At 39.3% G+C, this 27989-nt stretch overlaps 1 protein-coding gene across 3 annotated transcripts in view; it reads left to right on the top strand.

Moving 5' to 3' along the window:
- The window catches only part of GRID2 (glutamate ionotropic receptor delta type subunit 2), a 565730-nt gene that overhangs the window by 395720 nt on the left and 142021 nt on the right, over positions 1-27989 (top strand). For all 3 annotated transcript variants that reach the window (XM_005498033.3, XM_065062416.1, XM_065062415.1), the window contains one exon: positions 2420-2539. In XM_005498033.3, coding sequence (XP_005498090.2) covers positions 2420-2539 — 120 coding nt within the window. The remainder of the gene's footprint in view (positions 1-2419; positions 2540-27989) is intronic.

Consider the following 27989-nt stretch of genomic DNA (forward strand, 5'->3'; position numbering starts at 1 on the left):
GTAAATAAACTTACACAATGGGTTTGGGTAGAGATCCAATTCCAAAAATACAGTGGGTGGGTCTGCTAACCTGTGTTGTGTCTTAGGGGGTGTGTATTTCCAAAGAATTCTGGGTTTGCTTAAAAGGTGGATTTCATTACTTCCTATGTATCTGAGGTGAAAATCTGCTTCATGTGATCTCTTCTTAATCATATTTGCTCAAATAAGGACAAAAGTTAATTGCTGTCCCAAGTCTCAAAAAATATTTTAGACACGATTCTATCTTCATGTCCTATAAATTATTTGGAGCACTTTTAACCTGGTAAGTAATGTCAGTTTAATTTTCTATAATGAAACTTACCCATTTAAAAGTGTGTTAACAGATTTTAGGGGTTTTGTTGACTGTTTCCGTTCTTTCATCATTTTGTTGCAAAGCGTTCCCTTCCTTGTCCAGATGTTGAAATCGTGGTGCAGCTGAGATGGGCTATAACGGTTTCATTAATTCTTATACATCATCTACCTCCAACCCACAGCTTTCATTCCCTTTGTGGGGAAAAATAATAATAATTTCAGAAGTAATATAGGAAATATGCGGTATAATATAATAAAAGGAGTATATGGTCAGGGCAGGCGCTTCAGCCAGACGGAGGCTTTTGGGGATCAGATGGGGATCCCAAGCATTGCAGATCTGTGCTGCTTTGCAAGACATTTCTGCATCACTTGTACCATGAAATTCTGGCTTAATTAATCAGAAAGCCAGATGAGACCATATGAGGAAAAAAGGTAGATGGAACAGTTGGGTTTTGTTTATGGTTCGTAAATAGGACGTAGTAAAATTTAAGCAGAAAAGGTTGATGTTTGTGAAAGTCAATTATTTGCCCCAGGATATTTTGAATTGATTTTGCAGGTAAACACAAGCTCACTCTGTCTTTCCTGTGAAGCAGCCAGAGGTGTGCTAACCCCAATCTAAAAGCCAGGAAGGTGTAATTATTACAGGATTGTGCTCAGGCTTAATATAAGTAACCTCAGTGTCATGTTGACCATAGCGCCACGCATCAGAACTGCCTGGCTGGCTCTTCCAAGGGCAGAATGACCTGGAGGCTTTTGCACAGATGTACTCTTAATCAGGATTTTTTTTTAAATTTTTATTCTAGTATCTCATTCAAAATGTAAATATTATAGAAAAGATTTTCTAAAGGTTCAAAATGTATATATGCACAAGTTTTCTCCTGTTTTTAACTGAAAATGACACGATATTTTATGTATTATTCCCTGATAGTACTAGTCTCTAGTAAGTTTTAAACGTGTTGTCCCAACAATCAACTTCTTTATTTTTATTATAATCATATTAATGTTTTATAAAAGGATGACCAGATTATGTCAGTTCCTACTGATCTTTAATAGAGATGCAAATTTCATACTCCTTCCTGGATTTTCTCCAAACTTGAAGATGTGAGAATAGATCTTCTAAAACCATGGAGTAGCAAGGCTCATGTGCTTAGCTAGGTAGTTTGTATTGCAATATAAAACACTGTTGAAGGTTTGGGAAGGAGTGGGTTAAACATCTCATTTCCCCTGAATGCAAAAACTGAAGGAATTTTGTTAAAGCTGAAGGTTTTCATTGTAGACATTTCATGTGGCTCCGTTGGTTTTACAGCTCAGGTCATCTCAGTTCTTATATAAAAAGGAAATGTGCTTCATGTTGAATTAACCCTGGAATATATTTTGAGTGTTGCTGTGGCACACATAGCCCTTTCAACTCTGATTTATTATAGTCAATATTCGCTGTTTCATCTTTCGTATTTTAACCCCTTCTGACTAAAATGTAAAAAAGAAAAAGCAAGCTCAAAAATATGCTGCATTTTCGCTCATATCGTGCTTTCTTACTAGTAGAGGAGAGTTGTGGAGGAAAACAGGAAGATCACAGTATTCGGCTAGACAAGCACCTCTTTGTTTGTGCAGATCAATTACGTTGGGCTTAAAAGACACCTAACGTGATCCAAAACTCAACCTGATCTTATGTGGAAATCTCGTCTAAGTGAGAGAATTTGTATGCAATTTATTTTATGTATTTGTCTTTAGCTATGCTTCCACTAAAATTAGTGGCAAAACTTTTGGTTTTAATGGGTCTAGAATATCTCTATGTATGACGGGTCATAGAACACAAATCAGAGTGTAAATGGTCTAGGAGTAAGACTATTGCTTGTGTTGTACCTGCTTGGCGTTGCTGAGTTTGATTCTTATCTGAAGAGCTTAAATGATGTAGGAACATCCCAATTTTTTCAAGGAAACGTGTTCTTAAGAAGCGGAAAACTGTCCTATTTCTGGTGGTTTGTATGTATTCTACAGAGTTGCACAAATCCCTTGGAGAAACAAAAGATGGCTAGAATTGGCTGCTTCTGAGTTTTCACTCCATTCTCCTTTGGTTTTTTTCCCCTAGGGTGGGGTGAACGGCTTGACTGGAGAACTGGAATTTGCAGAAAATGGGGGGAATCCCAACGTGCATTTTGAAATTTTGGGGACGAATTATGGAGAAGATCTTGGCAGAGGCATCCGCAAGGTAAGGCTACACATATGAGACTGTTTAGTGATGTTTTAAAAACCTTTCTTGTGTTCCATGTTAATAGAAAGGTGTTTGATGGCAGCTAACATGTTATTGTGTGTTGTTCGAAGGAGTAAGAAATGTGAGGAAAGTCCTGAACCTCTGCGTACCCATCGATTTTATTATTGCGAGGAGACCTTGCAGTAGGTTGTGTTGATGAAGGTGGTGTCTGTGATACAGAATGTGTTAAACTGCTGGTCAGCTGTCCAAAATAGCAAATTTTACAAGGAATTATGCTTAGAAAACCCAGATTGACACTTGATACTCGTGGTGGTGTGCTGCACCCACTAAGTGATTGAAAGTCATAGGTACTGCAAGAGAAAATCTGTTGCAACATAGACAAATATTCTGTAATCTCTTGTCTTCATAAAACAAGTACATGATGTTTTAGTAGAAATGAATTTTACACAATAAGAGTAATGTTATGGATTGAGCTGCCAGACATGGTCCAAAATACTCGGACGGAGATTGTTTGAGGAAATGGGGTCCACCTCCAGCAAAACTCCTTCCTCTTGCTAATTCAGTTTTGCTAGCCTGTAAGAATCAATGTTAAGTCCTGTGTTTAGAAATGGTGGGGGCGGGTCTCGATTTGCAATGCGTATCTTTAACTTTGGACAACTGCCCAGCTGGGATGGCGAAAGTAGCAAAAATCCTACGGTCCCTTTTAGGAAAATAAAAGACCAATAGAGTTTTCCAGGAGCATCTCTCATTCATACTTGAAAGGTAATAGCAGGATCTCTTGATTTAGTGTATCACGTCACACTGGGTTTTTTATATGTGAGGAACCCAAAGTCATTGTCTGAAAGCAAATGACAGAGAAAGTTATCTTAATGTATGTAAACTGGTTCCATGTGTCGGTGTCACTGTATGATGAAGTACGTCATTTGTCTGCATACCTTCTGCTGTACCAGATAAGTGCTTTGAAAGAAGGGAGAGATAAATAAGAAGTTAAAGGTGTCTTTAAACTCCTGAAATTTCTCCTCTGCTGTTCATTGGAGTTGTTATTCCATTCCAGCTGTTTCATCTGTTGTCAATACCTTAATGTACATATGTGCCTATAGCTATGTCATCTTGAGCAGAGATCCTGACAGACGCTTCGGAAATAAATGGAGCTGGATCTTGTTGATATTTGGAGATGCGCTTCCCAAAGTCCTGGGGTGACCAGAATGTTGGATGAGTCCTTATTTCCGCTCCTATATTTTGGCTTGATTTATTTTCCGTGCTATGAATCGAGGGCTACTTGTTGCTCAGAGGAACCGGGTAGTCTTTCCGAACACAAATCTGTTTCTCTTCATTTAATTGGTTGACTTTGGCTGCTTTTTTACTTTGGGCCTGTCTGGGTGAATGTCTGAGTGAAGCATTAAAGACAAGAGAGCAACCCACAGAAAGGTCTTGGAAATATAGAAGTGCCTATCTAACTCTTTTCCAATGGTATAATTTAGATTTATAGTGCAAATTTGAACTACAGTATAGTTTACTTTTAAAGAAGAGAATAACGACCATTGTGCAGAACAATGAGATATAGTACAAACAGGCTTTTTGAACCTTGTTTGCCTTTTGTCATAGTTCAAGGACACAGAGACATTCACTGTCTTTGAAAGGAAATAGATTGGAAGTCGATCCAAGAGAATATTACTAGACCATGAAACCCTGTTCAGGAGAAAAGCAAAGTTAAAAACGAAGATACTGAAAGTCTGTAAATTTGTTTATGTTTGCCGAGATGAGTGTTCAAAATTAAATCTAGATATTATAAGAAAATGTTCTTGTTGAAGGTTGTACTATACACGTCTACCCTTAGAGTTTTGTGATGTGCTGCAGCAGAGCACAACAGATTTAACCCGTTCCATTGGTTTTTCCTAAGCAGCATTCAGTGATGCAGAGAAAGCTGCAGAAAGAGGCCTGATGTACAGAAAGGCATATAGTGTGAGAATGCAATAATTGTTCCAGAAAGCATCTTTCAAAAAAAAAAATCAGAATAATTTCAATATTTTTTTACACTAAATCAAATAGTAAAAGGATTTAAAATAAAAACGGTATTTACAATTAATGTCACAAAGTTGAAAAAAAAAAAACACCAAAAACCGAAAAAACAACCTGGGAACCCTTAAACTTTTCCATCAGTGAGAGAGAAGAAATGTTGTCGCTAAAAATGTCACACGTTGGTTTTACTCGTTTGACAAAAGTTCACGTATTTTATCTTTGATTAGGTTTTACAGTGAATGAGCCACTAGTGTTGGATGCAGATCACAATAATTACAGGAATCAGATGTATTCTTGGTAGTTAGGCTAATTCAAGTGCACTTCAGATTTTCATGTGTTTAGTGGTCTGACTACAGAACTACCTAAACCACTTTTATTTTTCAACTCTAGTGGAAGCAGCTGCAATTAGCAGACTGTCTGAAATCTCTAAACAAATGCATCTTCCCTAATTAACATGTTTCCAAGTACTTTTATGGGAGATAATGAAGACTGAAATCATGACAAAAGGCCCATTGAAGTCTTTGGGACCAGAAGTTCACACCAAGTCAAGTGTGTAAAGAATTTGTTTTTTTTTTTTCCTGGGGAACAATCAATTGATTTTAATTAAAGCAAGCAAAATCCTTAAACGCACTCAAATTTCTCAAGGCCAAATTGTGCTTGAAGTCAGCTCTGTTTGGGTTGCAGAGTAATTTGGCTGCTTTGAAAAGCTCGCTTGTATTCACAGGTTAATATTCCTAGGACTCAAGAAACAAAAACAACAAAAATATTAGGGAACATCAGGAATTAGTGGGTTTTTTCGTTGGCCAAATTAAGCCATGTATGCAGCAAAAACTGCCCGTGAGTCCCCTCCTTCAGCTTTCATGGGCGTCTTTCGTACCTGGAGAGCGGTAGGACATTGATGTTGGAGGTTCATGGCGTTGGGGACCTTCATCTAGTGAGGAGTCAGCAAATTCAGGAGCGGGATTTGCCTGAAATACGAATTTTGTACTGTTATGCCCGTAAATGCCATCTCTCACCTTGCAGAGCACGGATCACTTGGGTTATGTGATGCCAGAGTTGGGTAGTACGGTCAGATTAATGCCAGATGCTGCCTTTATTGACACCTGTGGTGTCACCATCCCAAAGGAACCGCGGGAGAACTCTTGTTTCTACCCATTATCCCGTGGCCTGCGTTTGTGCAGATATAGTTATGTTCAGTGAGAGACACGGCTGTACTTCTGACATTTCTCTGTTGGCATTTGTCTGTTGGTACTTGGCATTTGAGTGCGTATTCTTTGACATTTAAATTTCGGCGCGATACTTTTAACTGTGCTGCTGAAATAAAAGCTGCCATTCCTGTGAATAACCATCCAACAAACGTACGAGCAAAAGGGAGCTGGTAGCTCGGAGACCTGTCTTATATCTTAGTGGGGTAGAAAACAGCACTGCAGAAATACAATGGTTTTCATGTTTCTTGCAGTGCTCCTTGTAATTCAGATTGGGCTTGTTCTCAAAGGCTCCGTGCTGCACCTTTTGAAGTTCAAGGACTTTCTTCGTGTTCCCACACTGGTTTTCTGAATATGTGTAGACATCTGGAGGTCTGCGGTGCGTTTTGCTCTGCATCCGTGTCCCTGTTAGCGTACACCCACCTCCCGTGCCTTTCCCTTTGTCTTCTGAAGGTTGTTGGGGATTCCCAATTCGTAGGAATCTGACTCAAGGCCTTTGGCCATAACGCCTGCCAGCTGTGTTGCTCATCTCTCCTCCTGCCAGTGCGAATGGCAAGAACCCTCCCTGTGGACTCAATCATGCAGCTTTTTATTAAGGGTTGCGTGAAACGTTCTATAGCGTTATTTGTTCAGAGTTGGAAAAATGGTGTTGCGTGTTTTGGAGTTTCATTCTACTAAATAATTGCCGCTTGTATTTCTTCTGAGAACAGTTGTTAATTACAATAGTGGCGTGGCTTTGCAATCCGGTATAAAACTTAGATACACTTATTTTTTGCATCTTTTATTCCTTATTCCCTTTTCCTTCATTAGGGAAAAAGAGATATTATAGAGCTCTGCTGACACTTATTAGCTAACACTATTTAGTAACCAAGAGAGGACAAAGTGTTTTCTCCTTGGTTAGATACCTGAGGTAAATGATAGGTTCACTTATTCCCTTTGTGACCGTGGCCAAAGGTGTAATGTAATGTGATTTTTAAAATGTATATATCAGCACCTGGTACTTTAAGCTGTGATCTGTTTCTAAAGGCTGGCAAACAATTTATAATGTGACTGAAAGGTATACTTGCAATTTACAGAAACATTATTGATGGTGTATTTTCTAGTGAGCTGAAAAGAAATGTTGCCGCATCTGGCTGCTTTACCTCTAGTGTAGACAGAAAAGATGGACCTGGCACAGCGCTAACATGATACTCTCTCTAAAGCAACTTTAAATACGTAAGCAGCCTGCTAGAAATGATATCAGCTACTCCGGTGCTAAAGGTAAAGAGGTAATTAAATACCTTGGTGTACTGGGACCTGCTGTTCCAGCTCAGCACAGCACTTAGATCTGCTGTAAACCTACTTCTATCCAGTGCTGGTGATAGAAGAAGATATGGTGACCGATCCTTTACTTTCTGCCAGCTTCTGCAGATCTTTCGTGAAATTTCAGTGAGAATTAATTTGGCTGGAAAGTCTTGGAAACTTGCATGTTACCACAATGAAACTAGTGTTAGCAAAGAGCTGTGACTTAATTGAAAGTGTACTTCCTTTTGGATTAGAAGTCAAACTAAATGCATATTTGAGTCTAATGGGAAATGGGAAAATGCTGCTATCTGTAATTGTATTCCTGAATTTAAAAATAATAATAATAATAAAAGTAAATGTTTTTTAAAAATCTCTCTCTTTGCTTGTAAATAAAGCATTTCAGTGTTGGTAACAAGTGCAAAGTAAAGGAGCCGGAGATGGATTCAGAGACTTGGTGGATGCTGCCACAGCAATGTGGGAGGCTGAGGTTCAAGTCCTTCTTCTAGTCATAATTAATAAATGCAGAACGCAAACTCTCCAACTGCAAACTAATTCCCACAGAGCCAAGGCAAACATCGTGCGATAGAGACACGTTATCCTGCTTATTTCTGCACTGTCGTATCTGTATATTTGAACATTACCTGTTGGAAAACAGAAAGGTGGTTTTAGGCTGTAAGACAAGGTGGTGTCCAGATTTTCCAGCCTATAATTAATAAAGTTAAGTGCCTGAGTTAAAAGTCAACTCAAATAGTTAAGATACAGATGTATCCGGTTTTCAGTGTGCAGCTGGGGAGCTTTTAGCAGTGACGTTTAGAGGGCTAGAGCAGTGGGATCTGAACCCCCCCAAAAATGCCTTTCCAGCCTCCGGAATGAGAAGGAGTTTGCTTTGGGAACATTGCACTGGGAACAGCGGGAAAAAGGGAACATGCAGGGTAGCAGGACTGGAGTTGGGACCGTGAGGAGAAGCACTGATGTCCAACAGAAATTCCCCTTGGGACCTCGCTGTTCTGTAGTGTTTCTCTCGGCAATTTTGGCAGGGATGAGTCCACCTCTTTTTGCTCAGAATTTTAATCTTTTGTTAAAACTGATATGGATGTTCTTAGGGAAACCTGCTTTCAGTGGATTGGGAACTGCCTATTTTGACTGACTGCTTTCATTAGAAAGAGACAAATCTTTTCTGTGTGCTTTAAATTATATAGTCTCATGGTTCTTATTCATTTTTTGTTCATCTGGATAAGAAGTTACATTTTACCCATCTTCTGTCAAAATGCAGTTGTCTTGACAGCGAAGAACAGGAGAAATATTTTCCACTTCCAAAGCTGTGTTTTTAATTTCCTTTAATATCTTGTTATGACAATGGAAACTTGAGAAAGATCTGTCAAAAAATAACAATAAAAAAGCCAGCGATCGTGTTGCTAACTCCTGTTTTCTGTTGATGCTGCTGGGCAAGTGCCTAACCACAGAGTCATTACTCTCTGCTTGAAAATAGGCATAAGAGCAAAGAAGGATACACAACTTCATTTCTTTTTTGCAAATCAGATCTGTTAGATGTTTCCCCTTCACTTCTGGGTTCCTCTCTTCCACCTGAATTACTTGTAGGTCAAGCAGGCTAAGCAGAGTATATCACTTTTGTTGTTCCAAACTTGGTATTTGCAATTAGTAACCCTTCACAGTTTTAAGTGTGATTGGTGGGGCCACTTTTGAAATACCTTTACAATGGTTATGTGTGGTTTTCTTCTGCTTGAGGAGCTGTGAGGGCCTCCTGGTGAACACGGATCTACAGAACTAGCTGGCAAGTTGTGCTGAGAAAATGGGCTTTGTAACTCACTTCAGAGACATGAAGTGCTTGGAAACTCTGAAGTGCCTCAAAACTGACATTTGGAATAATGTTGGAAGGAGCTGTGTATGACTGAAGAATGGAGTCAGTGCTTTGTAGACCTTTTGGACAATAATGCTCTATGTGATTTCTGGAAATCCCATTAGGGCCTTCTCTTCATCTTTAAGGGAGCACTCCATGGGTGGTGCTTCAGGAATGTGGTTCATAATGCTTGAAATTAATGGTATAAAACACTTAGTTTAATTTAGAATTACTTGTTTTAAGGTGGGGAGTCTCAGTGAATTATAGTTCTCTTCCAGAATTAAAGTTTTCGGTGCTTGTCTTCTGCTGTTTAAAGATGGTTTGGTTTTGGCCCAAGCTATCATCTGACAGAAGTTGGTTGATTTCACAAATACTTGTAAATGGAACAAAAATACATTTCCTAGGAGTAGGAAGAAGTAATAAGTGACTTTAACTCTCCATTAGGCCAAAAGAAGGAGGTGGTGTAGCTAATTTATCGTGTGAAGAGGGAGATAATAGCTATGTCTTCAGTGAGTTAAATATTTCCATCGAAATTTGAATGTAAATTGGGTATCTTAGTCAAAAATTAATAGTAATTGGAAAACCGTGTAGACAGGAGAGAGGGATGATAAAAAATTGAGCTGCTTCTTTTAACAAAAGGCGCAAGGAGATGTTAGTGGGAAATGAGGGTGGTGAAGGGGATCGTTCAGTTCTCAGAATGAAGAGCTCAGTGCACAGCCTTGGGCAGGATGGTACGTCTAAGGGTTATAACACAGCTTTTGGTCCATAATATGTGGGAGTAGATCTACCCAGATCTCACAAGATTTGATAAGCTGCTTTTTTTCTTCGAGAACCACAGGCCAAGACAGACACAATTAGATGGCTCCCTGTGTCCGTGTCTCCCCGTGATAATGAGTCCTAGGATTGTAGAACAGCCCAGGTTGGGTCTCAAAGATCACCTGGTCCAACCTTTCAATAAGCTACACATTTTGTGGGCAATTTCTCATCGAAGGCCGTGTTGCTTCGTAGGCTGATGAATGTTGGATGAGCCCCTGTGGTACATCTGAAAGGCACGGGAGGCTCATATTGATCAAACTTTTGCTGGTACATGTTATAAAGTGGGCAAAACTGTCTTCTTTCACAGTAAGACCCCTTTGTTCCACACTAGCCTATTGGCAGCAAGATACAAAAATGTGTTTTATTAGACAACGAACATTCGTGTGTAGCAGAGGTGAAAGCAGGCTGGTTTGATTTTTGTTTAGTTTGATGAGGGGGGATTGTTGTGGGGTGGTTTTGGTTGTGGTGGTTTGTTGTTGGGTTTTTGGTTCATTGTTGGTTTCGTTGTTGTGGTTTTGTTGCCGAATGCTACTTCATTGACAGTAGTGGGCAGTATTTTTCTGCGGTGGGGTAAACAGCCCTGACCCGAACGATTAATGTGTTTAATATTTGAGAAGACAAAGGGAAGCGTCCCTGTGATTTCAGCTTGGATGCCGTATTGTTGTTTATAACGCATTGTATTTGCCAGCTTAGTTGCTCAGCTCATGTATTTCAAAATACAGTGCATAAATTGTCATTTGTAAATCAAAGTTTTCAGTTACGTTTTTCTCGTCTGCCAAAAAGACTTTGGAAATAGAAGTGATACCTTATTTTGTCTCAATCAATATTGCATTTGTGGCAATGCTGAGATATGTTTCCCATAAAGTGGTTATAGTTGTATCCTGCAAATAAAATAATCTTAAAGTGATTTTTCAGAGATGAAATGTTACTTCTGCGTAATTGGTAAAGGCAGCCTCCTTGCACCTCTTGAATTCTCTACAAATAATAAAGATGAGGATGATGAAGCTTTCAGTGACTTCATAATATTTATAGTTCTCTCATAATGTTGAAAGATTTTTATGATTCAGCCTTAAAATTGCAGTGCTTGATTTTTGCCTATTCCCAAGTTATGATATAATGCCTTAATCAAAGGGTGAGTTACAATGAAAATCAATAATAAATACTCTTGTCGTGGTGTATTCCTGCTTTAAAATGCACAGCAGAAGTAATAGAAAAAGCGATACGCGTTAATATTTTCATCTCAATAAACAGAATAATTTTGATCTGACAGAATTTCTTTTTCTGAAAAATATTGGAAACCTTAACAAGGCTTTGAAACTCTTCAGGCTAGAAGGAAATGGGGGGCAATATTAAGTTTTAAGGAATTTGGTAAGGTGTGTCGTGCATCTGTGGGAGATGTCTCTTAGAAAATAGTCTCATCATTACTTCCAATATTACTTGTCTCAGTTTCTCAAAAGTTATGAAAGTTACTTTATAGCCATTTCTTTCTCAAGTGTAGCAGTGGATAGAACACTTTTCTTGTTTAAACAGAGAACAGTGGGATGGGATAAATTGCACAGGGTCTTCTGTTGAAATTTGAGCTCAAATGAACTACCATTTTGGTCATATATGCAAAGCATTCTATGACTTGGTTTAGAAAAATGTAGTGTGCTGTATCAAAACTAGTATGTTTGATTTTAAAAAATGAAGGTGATAAGTTTTGGATTTAAACTAATAAATTAATAGCTATAGTTCATAAAGATCTGATTTAAAATATGCATTTAAATGAAGTGACTTACTAATGAGCCATGTTTTATGTGGATATTTTCATGCAACATGCAGTTTGCATACACCTCTACTTATTTTGCATTACAGCTTGATTGCTTTTAAAGATAATACTTGATATTGTAAAGCCTTGATACTGCTGTTTTCCATCAGTTTGGCTCTAGAATGCTTCAGTACGCTAAAGGTATTAGTAATCTGAATTATTACTCAGGTGTTCTTAGCTCTCAAAATTTATTAACTCCTGATAAAACGTGAGATTTCCCCATTGAATGTGCATGTCTGAGATCTCATTAGACAGTTTCTTTTAAGCTGTGTATTATATTAGTGAAGACAAATAGTTGACATAAACATACAAAGTACGCAAATAAATATGTATTTAGGATCTAGTTCAATAGCATATATCCATGACTAAACCACACTGGGGCAGTGCCAATTAATGCAGTTTTGTTAAAATATTTATTAACTTCTTAGAGGGACTACCAGTCCCGCTCATGTCGCAGCAGTTTTATAACCTCTTTGTCCTTGTGTTCATTCCTGTACACATTGAGAGTGATCCGGTTGACTGTCACAGTGGTTTGGTCTAGTGATGGGGTTTGGTGGGTGTAATTCCACGAGGTTTATTGCAGAATACGGCTACAACCTGGCAAAGTACCACGTGGCTGGATAACTGGTTTGCCACGGGTGGATTTTCATGTTATCTCTGTAACAGTCTGTTGCAGAGGAAGGAACAGGTAAAATGGCCTTTGTGTTCTACAGCGGTAATGACAGATGGAAATATTTTATGCAAAGCCCAGTCTACAGTACTTGGAGAGTCAACACATCTGGTTGCGAGCAGAAAACCTTTTAGGCAGCGTAAACTAAGGCGAATTGCTTTTCCACAATATTTTGTGACCTATGTGTTCACAAATTACCTTTTCAAATGTGTTTGAAAGACTAGAATAATTCATAGCTAGTTTGGTCTGCAGTGAAGTTATAATGAGTCTCTTGATACACTTGATTCTGGAGAGTTGGATCGATTTCTCTGTTTGGCCTTGGGGCTTGTTGTGTCCTGAACAGCGTGGGGATGTTATTGTCCTCTCTTGCTACTAACTTGACTGCTGAAGACTTTAAACCCTGCTTGCTTTTAGCTTTGCCACTTATTGTGTCTGCAGGAGAGCAAACGTGAGGAGCCCAGCCAGGTGGTGGGTATCTTCCCACCTGAGAATACGGGCTTGATGTTGCTTTGTGACTCTAGGCCACCAACAGTTTGCATGAAGCAGGGATTGATGCATTGAACACAAATGTTTTTTAGCATCCCTGCGTACTGAAGTGTCTCTCTGCAGTCCAAAGGGGAGTGAATTTCACATTAAACTGATAGCACGGCTAAGATTTCGTGTTGCTTTTACCGTTTGGGGGGAATGAGGGTGAACTTGATAGGACTATTTCTCTAATAAATTCTGATCTTATTCTGATAGCGTACCACATCCCTATTTATTTAACGTCTTCAGTATGTAACATCATACCCCATGTTTATTGCAGATCCATTCCTTCAGATTATTTTTGCTTCTGGTTGTGTATTCCTTCTAAGTTTTATTAGGCTCTTTTCTAACCTCTAAATCGTCAGTCAGTCCATTGGTCATTAGAAGCTACCTCCTGGTTTGTTGTTTGTTGTGCCACTTAAGCATATTGAGGCAACTCATTTCTGCGAGAGAAAATGAAAATGTCAATAAAGAAAACACAGGATGTTAGGACACATTGTTAAAGAAATGTTTGTCATCATTATTTTATTTTGAATTTTCTTATTCATTCTGTTTGACTTAGAGGAAAAGCCCACATAGTGTCTGCTCTAGTTAAGTCCATTTAAAACAAAGAAAGGACTGAAAACCTTTCTAAACCTTCAAAGACCATGGATAATATGGAATGGTGGTGTATTTCTCTCTCCCGCTCTCTTTTCCTTTAAGCAAAATCTTTTTCTTTTGGATTACATCTATCCATATCCATCAGTTCCATGTTGAGTAGTTGGTCATTATCTTAGCTTAGCAAAACTGTAATGGTCAGCAGAGTGTGAAAACCAGAAAGGTGATGGCTTTTTGCCGACTGTAGTTTTTGAACTGTGGTTCAAAACCAGGTGTTTCTTAATATTCTTCTTGGAAAAATCTGGGTTTTTTTAAAAAAAAAAAAGTCTTATTTCACAAGGAGTCGGTTTTACGCGTAATCTCTTTCATATTTTTCCAGTTCCAAACAAACAGTTCACTTACTCAGGGGTGGGAGGATGTTAGTTAAAAATAATCCAGCACCAGTTGAATGCTCCACAGAATTTAAAATTAAACATCTGCAGAGATTGTTTGCTATCACGCTTCCCATAAAGGTCTATGGCTCTTGAGTGGGATCTTCTAATAATTGGAGATATTTCAGTGCCCTCTCTTGGTGACAGTTAAAACCAGTCTCTTTTCACAAACCTTAACCCAAGAGCAAAATAAAGGCCTTTCCTTTAGTTTTACTTGCTAGGAAACCATAGGAAGTTGGATATTTTGGATTAATAAGAATCCATGGAGTTGTGGTGGTTGTACTGCTTATTTCAGCCTCAAGTTTGTGAGAGCTCCCGGCTTCGATCTGTGGTGTGTGGGTACATATGCCTAGGAATATATATTTATTTATGTATTTGTGTGGTTCGACCCTATACAAACATAATGACAATGTATCCATTTTTATAATTGTATAGAAATGTTTTTAAAACACTTTAAAGTCTGCGTGTCTCATGAGCGGTGAGCAAGCTAATGATATCTTAATGGCTTGCTGGAACAATGAGCTAGTCATCATTTTATTAAAACCTATCCATTTTAGACAGGTAATTCAGGTGCATATGTTAACTAGTAATCTCCCTCTAAACCACATAGAGAGGTGCTGCCCTAGAAGGTAGTTCAAAACCAATAAAAGTATTTGGAGATATTATCTAGCTAATTTCACAGTCTAGTTTCAAAGCAGATAAATAACTTTCAGGGTAAATTCTTCAACGATAGCATTATAGGTTCAGAGGGGCACTGTAGGAGGGACTATAATGTAGAAATGCCACTGATTTTATATATATAGCTTGCAATTTCCAAAGGGATCATTTGGGATGAAAGTTACGCCTTGCTGTATATCACAGGAGGTCTATGTTACAGCAATATATACGAAGGACTGAATGGGCAAAAATAAACCAACACGTCTTGTCTTTTGCCAGTGTGTTTTTTTCCAGCCAAAGTAGTAAAAGGAAACAGAAATTCGGTACATGTGTGGAGCCACGTAAGCGGTTCAGAGTCTGTTGTGTTGCCGAAGCACAGGCACGCCGCTTTGAACTCAGAAATATTAAACCACGGTTTGCCCTTGCTGGTAGCGTAGCACAATTATTAATCTGTGTTGGATGCTTTTGTACAGAGCAATGACTTGTTCTGTACCAAATGCAAATTTGGCATGAGCCCCTGTCCCGAGCTGCTTGGTTGGAAAGTGCTGAGGAGCAGACGTGTCAGAAAGCTTGAGCTACACCGAGAGCTTTTCCAAGGAAAAGGCTGAAAAGGAGGCAAATCATAATGGAAAGACAAGGTGAGCCTTTACAGAAAGAAGGATTTGCACGTTTGCTGCCTGAAGTCGCTGTTACCCTCTCTGCCACTATGCAGGGTGGTCTTCCAAGCCAAGCTTGCTTTTGTCCCTTTCCTGCCTGGCATTCGGTAGGCAGCACCACCACCTGACTTTGGACCATCAGGAGCTGTGCAGATCATCCAGGGCGGTGTTCGCGGTCCTGTTTGTGCTCTGCATCCCGCAGCAGCCCCGTCCCACCATCCGGTGGGGACAAGGGGGGGGTTTCTGGCAGGTGGCGATATCAACAGGTCTGACTTTGTGGTGAATGAAAGTCGTTCTCTATACTAATTCTCTCAGCTCCCCAGCAGGTTAGCCAATCAATCTACGAGGAGCTTCTGCAAATGTCACCTTGCAAAGAGACTACAGGTTTTGGCAGGAAATTAGAAGGAGAAAAACAATTGAAGAACCAGGTTGAGAGACGCTTATTAATTCTTTGTCTGTGTCTTTAAGGAAAGAGAAAAAAAATCGTGTCTCTTTCAACACAGCAGAAAAAGAGGAATCACGACACATTTTAAAAATGCAATGTATTTGATGCGGCAATCTTTGTACACAGGGTTGTTAAGCGCCTCGGGGCTGCCGCGCAGTTCTCTGCCTTCTTTCTTGTGTAGCTGTTATTTCAAGTCAGTCTTGTGGGATATGTCCCATCCTCTACTGCATTTTTGAAGAAGACAGATTCACAACTAGCTGGTATTCTCTACTGACTATCTCTGTATTAGTAGAGAGGCCAGCATTTAAACTTGGGAATACAAACGTGGCTGGCTGGTGCGTATCTCCACGTAGCCCATGTATGGGATTTGACTAGTCTGGAAGATGAATTTTAGGCTGAGAACTGGTGCAAATTGCAGAAATGAGTATGAAGTAATCACGTAGTACATCAAGGTGGGTGGTAGGGAGAAGCCCTTCCATAATGTTATGGAATGGCAAGATGTCTCTTTTCCTCTTCATGTTTTGTTTCTGGTATCACCGGGTGATACAACAGCGCGGATGCTCATTTTCCTGTGCCCCTGTCGATGTGGGAACAGAACAGTTTTGAGGAAGAAACGCTGTTTTGGGAGAAGCGAGGGAAGGGAATGAACCTGGCTGCTTCCTACCTGACTTCCCATGTTGTTTCTTTTCCTTTGTTTTTGCTGTCCAGGGGCTCCAAGAACACACGGTCAGTGTGAAATGCCGAAAGCTGGATACCAATATCTCCTCTGGTCCCTTTTACGGTTTAAAGATCACTGCCCAGCCTTTACTACTCAATTCCTAATAAGCTGAAAAACTCATCAGGAAGAAACCTTTATTTTTTAGCTTTTTGCCCCTGCCCTCAGACTTCTCCCTGTAATTCAGCTAATGAAAACAATTCCCAATGAGGCGCCTGCTTGTCATTTTAAGACTCAAATAATTTATTATTTGTATATCTTATTCACATAGAAATAATTCTACTGCCTTCAAATCGCACCCCTCTCTTACAACACAGCGCACTAGGAAGACCTGGAATAGCTGAAAAAGTTTTTGGCTGCGCTCAGTTTCATTTTAAGTCCATACAGAAGTTCTTTAATATATATGTGTACCTATAGGTGCGTGCACACAAAAGCTGGTGGCCTGCAGTTTTCCTACAAAGCCCTACAAAGTCACCCCATTCTCCTCTCTTCCCAAGTGCTGGTGGTAAATTCAGAGCTTTGCTTTTTGTTCTGTATAGCGTTAATGGATACATGATGCTCGAGGCAGTTGTAGGAAGCCGTGCCTGGGGTTTAACTTTGGAGATGAATAGCTTTACAGGGAGCCATTTTACTTCTTGGTCTCTCTTTTCCTCCTAACCTCCAGCACTTTTGTCCTTACATCCTTAATTAATAGCTTTGTCATCAGGTTTTTCCTTCTTTCTGCCCCTCCTAAACATGCTGATAGATATACTTGGGGAAGCTATCAAATTGTATTCTTCTTCTGCTGAACGACCCACTTACCAGACTTGTTTCGCTTTAATGTGTTGAATGAGCCAAATGACTTGGATAGAGAATTAGAAGAGTATCACTTGCCATTTATTTTTGGGTTTAGGCTTTGATGGAGCAGTTAATTAGAACTACCATGAGCCCCGGACAAGAGACTTATAAGGAGGTGATTTTATGCTTTTATGTTATGCAGTGCTGTGATTTCTGCCCATGATTGGATATCACTTATTATGATAATTGCTCTCTTGCTTTGGATTTGCTTTTTTCCTCCCACGTGGTACCCCGTAATGTTCACTCTTCACGTTAATTTCCTGATGTCTGAGCATCTGTGGATTTGTTGGACCGTCTGCTCTATCTGTGGCACGTTGGATTGACTTTTCTACTGCCTTGAGTTATTCTTTGTGATGGATTCTCCTCACTGTAACCTGGTTTTATCTTCCAGGAGACTAGATAGAATTCTTCTTCACACAAACACATGCATACATATATATATAATTTTTGCTGGAATGCTTAATTTATGGTTTTTTCCTTCCAACAAGACACATTATCTCCAGAAACTTCAGAAAAGCTTCTTGAAAACCCTTAGATATGTTGTATTCCTTTTAGCTGTATATTTTTGTTTATGATCCTTTAGGGTACTTTAGAAATGGTGCGGTGAAATATACACTAAATAAAAAAAGCCTGCATAGCCGAAGTTCTCATTCTTCACTGTGGTAGGATATCTATATAATTAACACATCAGTAATTAAAAACAAAAAGTATATGTTAATCATTAAACTGTAATATTGTAAGATGAAACAGTAAACTGTGTAAAAGCAATTCTAGCTGCGTTGTCGAGTGTGTAATGTAACTAAATACGTATATGTTAATCTTATTTACATAATTGTTCCTTGGAGAGGGGAATATCATCCCACACTAAAAGGATACTGGATGAAAACACGAGAAGCATGGAGAGTTGTTTTTTGCTTAGTAGGAGTTAGAAATCTAAATTTACAAAGTTAATAGGAGCTAAGAGTCTTAAACATCTGGGAAAATGAGAGCACTTAGATGTATATGGCAAATTAAAGATTTAAATTCTTAAGATTAGTTGCAGAAATAATAGCGTTTAAGTTATTTTTACAACTTTACAGGTATTTAACCCATTTAACAAAACCTTCGGAACCGTATGGTCAGTTAAGCTCCAAGGATGATTTATTCTCGTGAATTTTAAGCACTATATAGTAATTTATAATTATTTGGCTATTTGTTGGGGGAGTTACCATAAAAAAACAAAAGTCCCTGCTTAAAAGCAAATATGCCTTTTGGTAGCAAAGCCATTTGATGTGAGTCGGAGTATCTAAGTCACCATCATCTGTGGTCCAGGCCCTCTCGTGGATTTGGGCTGCAGGAGCAGAGCTTGCAGCCAATGCTGTGCCTAGATATAGTTTTTGGCCTTCAAAATGTCACTGGAATACCTTTAAGAAATCAATGTTTTCACACAGAAATGTTGTTAGGGGAAGGAGTGTGCTTTTTCTTTCCCTCCAATATTAATCTCAAAATCCTGCAAGCTCAGTTATATTTGAATTTACAGAGAATGGGGGGTAGGGAGAAATTAGTTCAACCTATTTTTAAAATCTACATTTAATTCAACATCCTGAATTAATGTGGAATGTAAACTATGTTTTAGAAATTTACGATTTTTCAGTGGTAGGGTTGTCTTCCTTTGCTGAACATCCCTGCTTACCCCTGCTCTATTTTACTGCTAAAAACAGTAGAGTTAGGACCATATGTTTTGGGGAGAGTTAGTGAGACTCGGGAAGGTTTCTCGTAGGAAGAAGCGTAACTCTAGACACCATGTTGACATAAATGAGTAAATGTTGTAAAAACGACTACCCACCTACTGTTCTTTGGTGAGCAGGGCCTACACAGTTCCGAAAAACTAAGATGGGGACTTGGAGGTCTCTACCTGCCCTCGTTTGGTATCTTCTCTCTTTAAAAAAGCTGCTGCAAAACTTGACGGTTTTCAGAGCGGGTTTTTGAAGCTCTCACAACAATATGGGGCAAACTTTACAACTTCTTGTGCAAATTACACGTCATCTGCAGCTCGTAAGGCTGATGTTTGGGAGCGATTCCCCACAACGGTGCCGCTGTGCTCTGTCGATGAGTGATTGCGCCATTCTAAGACAAACCCCAGAATGGCTTCCTGGATATCACAGCCTACTTAATAGCGAAAAATCACTTGAACGGCCGTGATTATGAGACAAATCCTTCCCTCCCGTTGATGCCGGGAAGAGAGAACCCGTGCGCTCGCTGCCGGACCGGCTCTGTCTTTTGGAGCAGCAGCTTGATTGCAATTCCCTTCTCGAGGGCCATCGTCAGGCTGCCAATACCGATTTGCATTAAAGGTGCATTGTGCGCTTACCAGAGATTCCCAGCATGATCTTTGGACGTATCGTAGCTTCTAATCAGCCCTATTCTTGTCCTTCTATTGCGCTACAACTTCTGTGCAGCTTAACACCTTTATAGAAATAATCTCTTATTGTTCTTCTTTTGAAGGAACTGAGCTGATTGCTGCAACTATCTTGCCTGACAATTACCTGTGAAGTCTGTTGTGACATGTAGTAAAACCTTGAGTAACATGCGAAGAAGGCTAGCTATACAACCACAGCATTCCTGGGATGTAAAACAGGGCAAAGCATCTCTTATTTATGGAGTGAAAACTGGAAAATCTGTAAGTCTGCAGTATGGGGTTCGTATCTACACAGCAGGATCAGAGGCAAGGAGGTACCAAACGGTATCTCCCAAAAAGGGAGATATGCCCTTTTGGTACTTTGATTCGAAAAAACAGGAGCTTGGAATTTCCTTTGGTAGCGTAGACTTAATGCTTCCCAGAACTGACAGTATGAACTGTAGTGCACCAGACGCTTGTGTGTCACGGCTTCTGCATTGATATCCACAACTAGTTGTTGTATATATATATATATATATATATATATGTGTGTGTGTGTGTGTGTGTATACACACAAATAGATGATCTCTTCATATTCCTTGGCTTTAGTGTTTATAGCGTTAGGCGTTGATCACCTGAATATACTTTGATGTATTTTTGTTCCAAGTGGTGAAAGAAATTGCCTCTATTTTAGTGGAATACAACCTCCCTAAGTTCTAGCATTGCATCTCTCTTCTTCACATTTCATTTTTTACTCCATTTCTCTGCCTGTTCGGCTGTCACTAAATGCAGAAGTGCTTTTAAATGCATAATTGCTATGCACATTACCATGGGGGCTGCGATGTGTAATTAGAAAGACGCCAGGAAGTGGGTTCCCAAATAGTTAACTCGTAAATAGATGGTCATAATGAAGCAAAGTGAGAACCCTGGTCTGGAACCTGACACTAATTGTTCCCCACAATGCTCGGAGCTGAAATTTAAAGTTGCTGCCCGCAAATTTACCACATTGGACATCTGCGTGAAAAGGCAGACAGCTATAATCCAGAAGTAACAAGGCGGATTTAATGTGTTCCAGGTATTGTAGAATGTGGTGCTGATTTGGGGTGGCAAAGTTTCATTTATCGCTTGTAAAATAAGGCAAATTATATAAATCTCTAAGATTTTACTAGGTTCTAAGTTTTCCTTTAGTCATCTCATTCACACTAACATAATAGCTCTGTTTTTCAAGAGGAACTCCTATTAATGTAGTTTCCTTTTTGCTTTCTGGGGTGGAGACGTGTTTATATTTACAGTGTAGTCTTGTAGGCAAATATAAACTCATTCTGAACTGACAGATCCCCGTGTGCTACGTTAGTGCGTTGAAACCAAAACTAAGTAAACTTGATCCTTAGAAGTCCCAGAGAGGGCCTAACACAGGCATGTTTTCCTATACTTTGTTGTCTCAGAGCACACAGCTGCCTCACACCATCCAGTGCAAATATAGACCAGCTTGGTATGTTATGTATTTAGAGAACTGACAAAAGCAAATAAAAATACTGAAGATGAAAAGCTTTGTCATGTGATGACACTTGAAATACATTTAAAGAAAATCCTTTAAACCCACTGGGTGTAATACATACAGTGAATATGCTCAAATGGGTTCTTAGCGCAGGCAAATAACTGCAGCCATTGTTTATAAAATTCACATACTGAATAATGTGAGTCTACACTATGCAAGCGATCCAGGAATATCAATTTAAAATGCTTACTTGTATCATTAACTCAGTACTGTTAGAACATTGACTGGAGCTCGCGCGTTAGTTCTGAGTTTCACATCTATCTGTTCGTTTTTGGGTTGCTGTTTGGAATTTGAAGTATAGCCAGAAGAGATGATTAAGTATTTTTTGGGGGGAAAAGAAAATCTATGCGACTTCATGTAAGTTTTGCTGCCTTCTACTTCTTTTGTAGAAATTGTCTGTTGTGCAGCCTTTTTTCCCCAGTTAAAAGACTGGCCCCAAGTCTTCTCTTTCCTCTGAATCCAAAAAGCCTTTTAGTGACATTTTGAGTCCAGAAGTGCAGGTTTGACCTCAGTGAAGTCCAGCACCATTCCCACTGGATGTTGCTTTTCCAGGTTGCATTTTTTAAAAAGTAGTTATTTCCAACTCCTTCTTCATATGTAAAGCTGGACTTAGATAGTAGAGGGAAGGCACAACTGTAGAGGAATTAATAGAGCTGCATTAATGGGAGGAGGGGGTGAGCATGAGGGATTTGCACATGTTGTTTCAGTGTTTTGCAGTGGAATATTATCACAAAAAACAGTGGTATTATTTAGTAATATATAAGAGAGGTCTGATTTGGGTTGCAACAAATCTATTTCGGATCATACAAGGAGGGGTTGTGAAGGTCCTCTAGTCCAGTGCACTTCATTGAATACTGATGGAGAAGGCTTAAGGGAACAGAAAAGCATCGCAGTTCCTCCATAAACCATCAGAAACCTTCCAGCAGGGCCAGCTTGAAAGCTGAGACTGAGATAATAGTGCCTTTGTGTTTAATGAACCTGGATTAATAGATTTTTCTCTTTGCTTTTTGAAGCCTTCTAAAGTCTTGATATTCACGAAAATCTGCAACACCTTCCACCGCTTCCTTTGTCCTTTTAACGTTAAATTCGTTCTTTCCAATGTGCTTTACTTCACGTTTATCAACACCGAATGTCATCCGTTGTGTCACAGTCACCCAGTACTACGAGATCTATATGAATTCTTTGTCCTCTGTTTTCACGTTTACTCCTTTGAATTATTTAGCACTATAGGCAAACTTGGTCACTCTGCTGTTCAGCAGCTTTTTTAGATCACGTATGAATATGTCAAAGAGCACAGATACCAGGATATTAGTAATGTCCTCCTAATAGGAAACTGCTTCTTTCTTCTTAGCATTTTTTTTTGTCCTTTAACACTGTACTTTCCCTTATATGTCATGACAGCTTCTACTATTTGTGACTGTAATCTACAACAAGCATATTGTTTCCACCCCCCCAATTCTGTATTTAGCAGGACGGTTGGTAACTCTGATTAAGCTCTCCCGGTTTCCTGGAGCCTGTGGATGTTTCTGTTAGTGAACAGTGCACATTTCTTCACCCCAAGTCTCGAAGGAAAGAAAGAAACTCTAACCATAAATCTCGAGAACTCAATAATTGGTCTCTCCCGGGGCTGAAGCTGCCATATCAAACACATATTTTTGGAAATACTGCTTGAGATTGCTACTGAATTTCCATTTTCCATTTTATAAATCCAGAAGTTTGCCTAGAACAGGAGTTTTGCAGTATAGCACTTTCTATACGTGCATAAATATCCTCCATCTCCTAAATTTTTTGTTAAATGGAGTACCCTAAAGTAAAAGCAATGTAAATAATAAGTAATGTGCATTCCAGTTGGGCAAAGGCTTTTAATTCGTACAAGATTAATGAAGATTTTGATTGATATTTCCACATAAAACTAAAGGACGGAGAGTAGAGCCTTTTCTCATAGCTCCCCCACCCCTGTTTCTGCATTTTACTGAAAGCGTTGTTAATATTTAAAATGCATTTAAAGCCTCGAGTGTGTAGGAAAGCTACGTAGTTTAAAAAGACACGGGCATTTTATTAGGCAGAGCTATTTGAACAAAAGGATAAATGTCAGACTAATAATGCCAATGACAAACTCCGAAACTTGCAATATAATTGAAGATTTTAAACTGTATTTTGCTGCTTCATCCTGTAGCAAGAGGAAAAAAAGTCATCAGCCAAATATTCTGCTCCTACTTGGACACTGCAGACAAATTGCTGCTGATTTATTCACAAATACTTTATTTAATAGCATATCTTTTGTTAAATAGCGTAACATGGCACTTGCAGGCTACTCATGTGCCACGGGACTACAATAAATCAAGTAACGTGTTCATTCCTGTTAAGTGAATGAAGTATTTTAATAAGCAAGTCTGATTCCTTTAGACATTTCCATTCATCTGACTTGAATATTGTGCTGTATAAGAAGGAACTGTGCCCCATATGGTTTTAGTCATGGTTTTTCTTATGGGTTAACTCATAGGAGGAAAAGAATACAGTCATTTCAGGTAGGAAAAAAAGATCTTAACTGCTCAGTGAATTGAGTCGCACAGTGATCTAAACTCCCTTGGCTTGTATGTAAAGCAGATCTGTCTACCTTTAACAGCCAGAACCCAACCCCTACGTTCAGCAAGGTCACACGGAGCTTTAAAATAAAGTGCGTTGTGTTGTACTCTGATGGCGAACTGCAGTTCGCTTGGCGAACATGGTGTGGGAATACGATGACTTGATACATTCACATGAGCCGAAGGTCTGTCTTTTAAAGTTTGTGTAGTTACGGTTACGTTTGCCTTATGTAAACTGGTGGAGCTAGATGGCCTCGCAAGGGCCGTTCCACTTCCTTCCTCAGTTATTTCTTCTTTACCTCCCTCAATGCTTAGGCAGGGAATAATCTTTCTATCTCTTTCTTTTTCTTCTGGTTACTGACAACCTGGCCTCTTCCTTTCCCCTCTTTCCTGGACGTGAGTTCCGCCTATTTGACATGGGTAGGAGAAAGGTAGGAGAAATTTGTCTCTGTGGATGCCGTATTCCCAAGTCCACTTGACCTACGCGCTGTGTCTTGCTTGTTCCGTGCTTATTCTACATCGAATTAGAACTACAAATCTGTGGACACTGCTAGAGATTTTGGGGGGGGTTGCAGGTCAAAAAGCTCTATGTTTTGTTCTCTGAATGTGAGGTGATTGGATTTGTTTTGCCGAGTAAGGGTTGATCTAACGAGGCGTTGATTTCAGTTGATATTGTCTCTTCGTGGGACTTGTATAAAAATCAGGCCTAGATTGTGGAAATTGGAGTATCTGGACACGTACGTACTCAAATCTGTGGCCGTGTTTGTAAGCAGAGGTCTTTGCCTTGCTCGTGTTTGTCAAATGTGTATTAATATGTGTGTATGTGCATGGACATGTGCGTTCATGTAAACTTCCGTTAAAATGATTTTGAAAGACTGATTATTTTTTGTGCCTAATTGTGAATTTTAAGATTCAGTTGTAATGCAGAACGTCAGAAATGCTGAAGTATGATGAGAAGTAGGTGTGTAACAGTGTAATTCCTTTTACATATCCTAATTAATTTGTTCACTTATTCCAGTGGTTGGCATCAGTGGAACTGCTCACCTAAGTAATAAATGTAATATTTCGTTTCAGGCTTCTAGCACTATATTTGTGAATGACTGAAGTGCAATGTTTTAAACCACAACCTTAGAATCTTGATATTGCTGTAAGATGGAATCTATTTATCAACCACACTCGCTTTGCTTTTTCAAAGATCTTCATAGCTCTGTTATTGTATCTGATAGGATGCAAAGTGGATGTTCCACAGGGCCTGATTTCTTACTATATGGGTTTATCTTCACTTGTTCTCCCTCTTTGCTCCACACCAAAGTGTTCACCTGCGTGCCCAAACAAATGTTTGTGGTCAGCAACCATTGTCCTGCCGGTAAGAGTAACAGGATTTAATTGTGAGCGCTGATAGTCTCTTGTGAGCCGTGTGAGAAGAATCATTACTGTGCAATATTGTTTTTACCAGTAAAATATCCAGGAGCAGCCTGCCCTACCTGTTGCAGCACTTGCTGAGATTTCTTCCTTGTGCTAAGGCATCCTCATGCTTTCAAGGGAAGTTCATGGCTATATCTTGAGATCAAACTGCCGCCTACATTTCCTTTTCTTAATGGCACCTTCTCTTTTTTCGTATACCTGATTCTTCTCTCATGTTCCTCTTATGCTGCCTTTGCTTCGGTCTGAATTATTTTGTGTTTCATTTTGAGTCATCTTTTTTGGTAAAGGAAACTCTGCGCTGCATGGCATTTATGGTGAATTGTGAAATCACACTGTTTCTTTCCCCATTAAAGTTGAAAGTGGTGGGTTTATAGCGTCTTTTTGGGTTGCTATTAAATATCTTATGTTGCCTGTTTACTGTAAAATCACTTTTACTTGTCTGACCGTAGATGAAGAATTGTATATATTTTCCTTAAATAGTTTGGGGTGAAAAAGTTTCCTTGTGAGACAGAACTGCAGTTGTGCAAGCTTGTCGTAGGTTTATTGGTGCTATAAATGTAAAACGTGTCCTTTTACAGTACTTAAGAGTATTTTTTGCCAGAGATGTCATCAAGTTTTACACCGATTAAACAAGAGGCACTCTGTATCCAAGAAATACCTTTCAACATTCTTCTTGTGCGGTGGGATTTTGCGTCAGAGATACAATGTCAACACGAGCTTTTCTTTCAGCCTACGGTTAATTGCTGTGCAGAAGAGGTTGATGTTCTCCACCCACTTGAAACAGGAAAAAAGACATTTGCCTTCATCAGAAATGACTGGCTTGTGTTTTTGTGGACAGTGAATTTCAAGGTGTTAGACACAAAAGCTATATCATCGTTCGAGTGAACCTGATGCACAGATGTACTGTGGGATGGGCTTGTGCCCGATGATATTGGGATTCTAGAGGTGAGATTTTCACTCATATCTCCCTTTGTTCTGCATAGGTCATCATTCTTCTTAGAAACACGATCTTCTCCCACTTGCAGAAAAGAAAACGATCTTATTGATACTTTTGAACACAGATCAGTGTAAGGTGCAAACGTCAGGAGAAAATGAGCTCAGCTCAGTAAAAGCTGGTGTCAGTGCACAGTTAGTGCAGGGTGCTGTTTAAAGTGGAAATTCAGTCCTGGAAATTATACTTTTAAGACCAACTTGAAGCCCGGCCTTCCATCTGTTGATGCAGTTTGGGTTTTCCTCAGGTATCCCCCACCCAAGCGCAGAACTGGCTGGTATCATTCAGACTGGGAGAGGCGCATTCCTCTTAACTGGATCCGAAACGCCTGCCAAAAGAAATGCAGGCAATACAAAAGCAGCTAGACTAATGACCAAGTTACCCGTCATCACTGGTTTAGCGTTACAGCGCCGTTCAATTAGATCATGCGTTTGGAAATGCCAGCTTGTCTGGTTCTGGCTAAAATTAAGAGGTTTACTTTCCCAAGGACAGGTCTGTGTTAAGACACCTTGAGAGAAAAGATGGGAGTGGAAGGAAAGGTCGGTGTTTACTCAAGAAAAGAAGATAAATCAATGTAGTGAACTGAAAAGTCTTGCACTTAGAGGAATTTAGACAATCTGACTTTGAGAGGAGGAAGAAAAGGGGATTGCATTGGTGACATCCAGTCTTATTTTTATATGTTTATATATATATAGTACATGAGATCTACTTTGAGCTCTTCTCAGAAATCAAATAAAAGATGGAACTGATTACATCTAACCATCTGCAACCAAACTGGGCAACATTTGACTTGATGTTATTTTTTGGGAAACGACAGACATCTATATAAAAGTAATAATGCTTAGACCCTATTACCCACTTCCATTACCCGTCTACCAAAAATAGGTTTCAGCCACTTGTAAAGGGATCTGACAGAAGTATAACCCTTGGAACTATCAATTAAATTGTATCCGTATTTCTTTTATTTTTATCTGTTTGTGTGTGTCGTGATTTAGTGCTCCGCTTCCTTACATGATGATCAAATAGCTTCTTTGCGGGTGAAATGTGTGATATAAACCTAAGATTTTTTTTCCTTTATTATTTTTCTTCTTTCCAAGTGATTTACACTAATCAGAGGATAGGATCACTGAATTGCCTGATAACTTGGCAGGGCAGGTGAGGTGCATAATTTTATTCATTCAATGGAAAATTTAGTAAGAGTTTTTCTGATGTCTATCTTTGGCCGAAGAATATATATATTTTAGAAGTATTTTTAGTAGCATTGGGGTTTTCATTTTTATTTCCCATTCAGTTGATGCTGAAACCGGACTATCAAGGGAACATACACATTTTGGAAACACCAAGGGCACCTTTATATGCATTCCGTGAAGCTTCTGTGTCTGGAAATGTTACTTTTGGTATATTCTCTGGCTTGTTTTCCTGGTGATGAAACACAAACAAAGTGTATTGGCTCATAAAAATATTCGGAGACGATAGCAGGAATAATAAATGATACAGAGATCTGACAACCTGCACATTTTAAGTGTGACGGCAAACTGCACATTGTGTGGGCCCATGGTCTACGTCTACACAAGAGACGACCACAAATCTGATACGTTCTATGACAGCATTGCAGCAAGCCTTTAAACTGATAAAAACACACTTAATGAACAATAAATTGGGAAAAATATAGCCTTATTTAATGATCTCCAGAATTCTGGGTTTATGAGCTTGTAGTTTTTTTGCCTGGGCACGGCCCATGGAAGTTCTGGGTGCATCCTCTTTGATAGGATATTCACGTTCCCCTATTTTTGTAAGCACTATTCTCATTTTCCTAATGAAACAGATCACATCCTGAATCCCTGTTCGCCACAGCTCCATATGTAAAAGGAGTCTAATGAAGAGGTGTGGAGAAGATAAGTGCTACTTGTCTGTTTGTGAAGGGAAGGCAACGGGTCAGCAGCCTGAAAAGGAGTTATTTTCCAGGGCAACTCACCTTTTTCAGTGAAA

This window comes from Columba livia, chromosome 4 (assembly GCF_036013475.1).
Source record: "Columba livia isolate bColLiv1 breed racing homer chromosome 4, bColLiv1.pat.W.v2, whole genome shotgun sequence".
Classification (NCBI taxonomy): Eukaryota; Metazoa; Chordata; class Aves; order Columbiformes; family Columbidae; genus Columba; species Columba livia.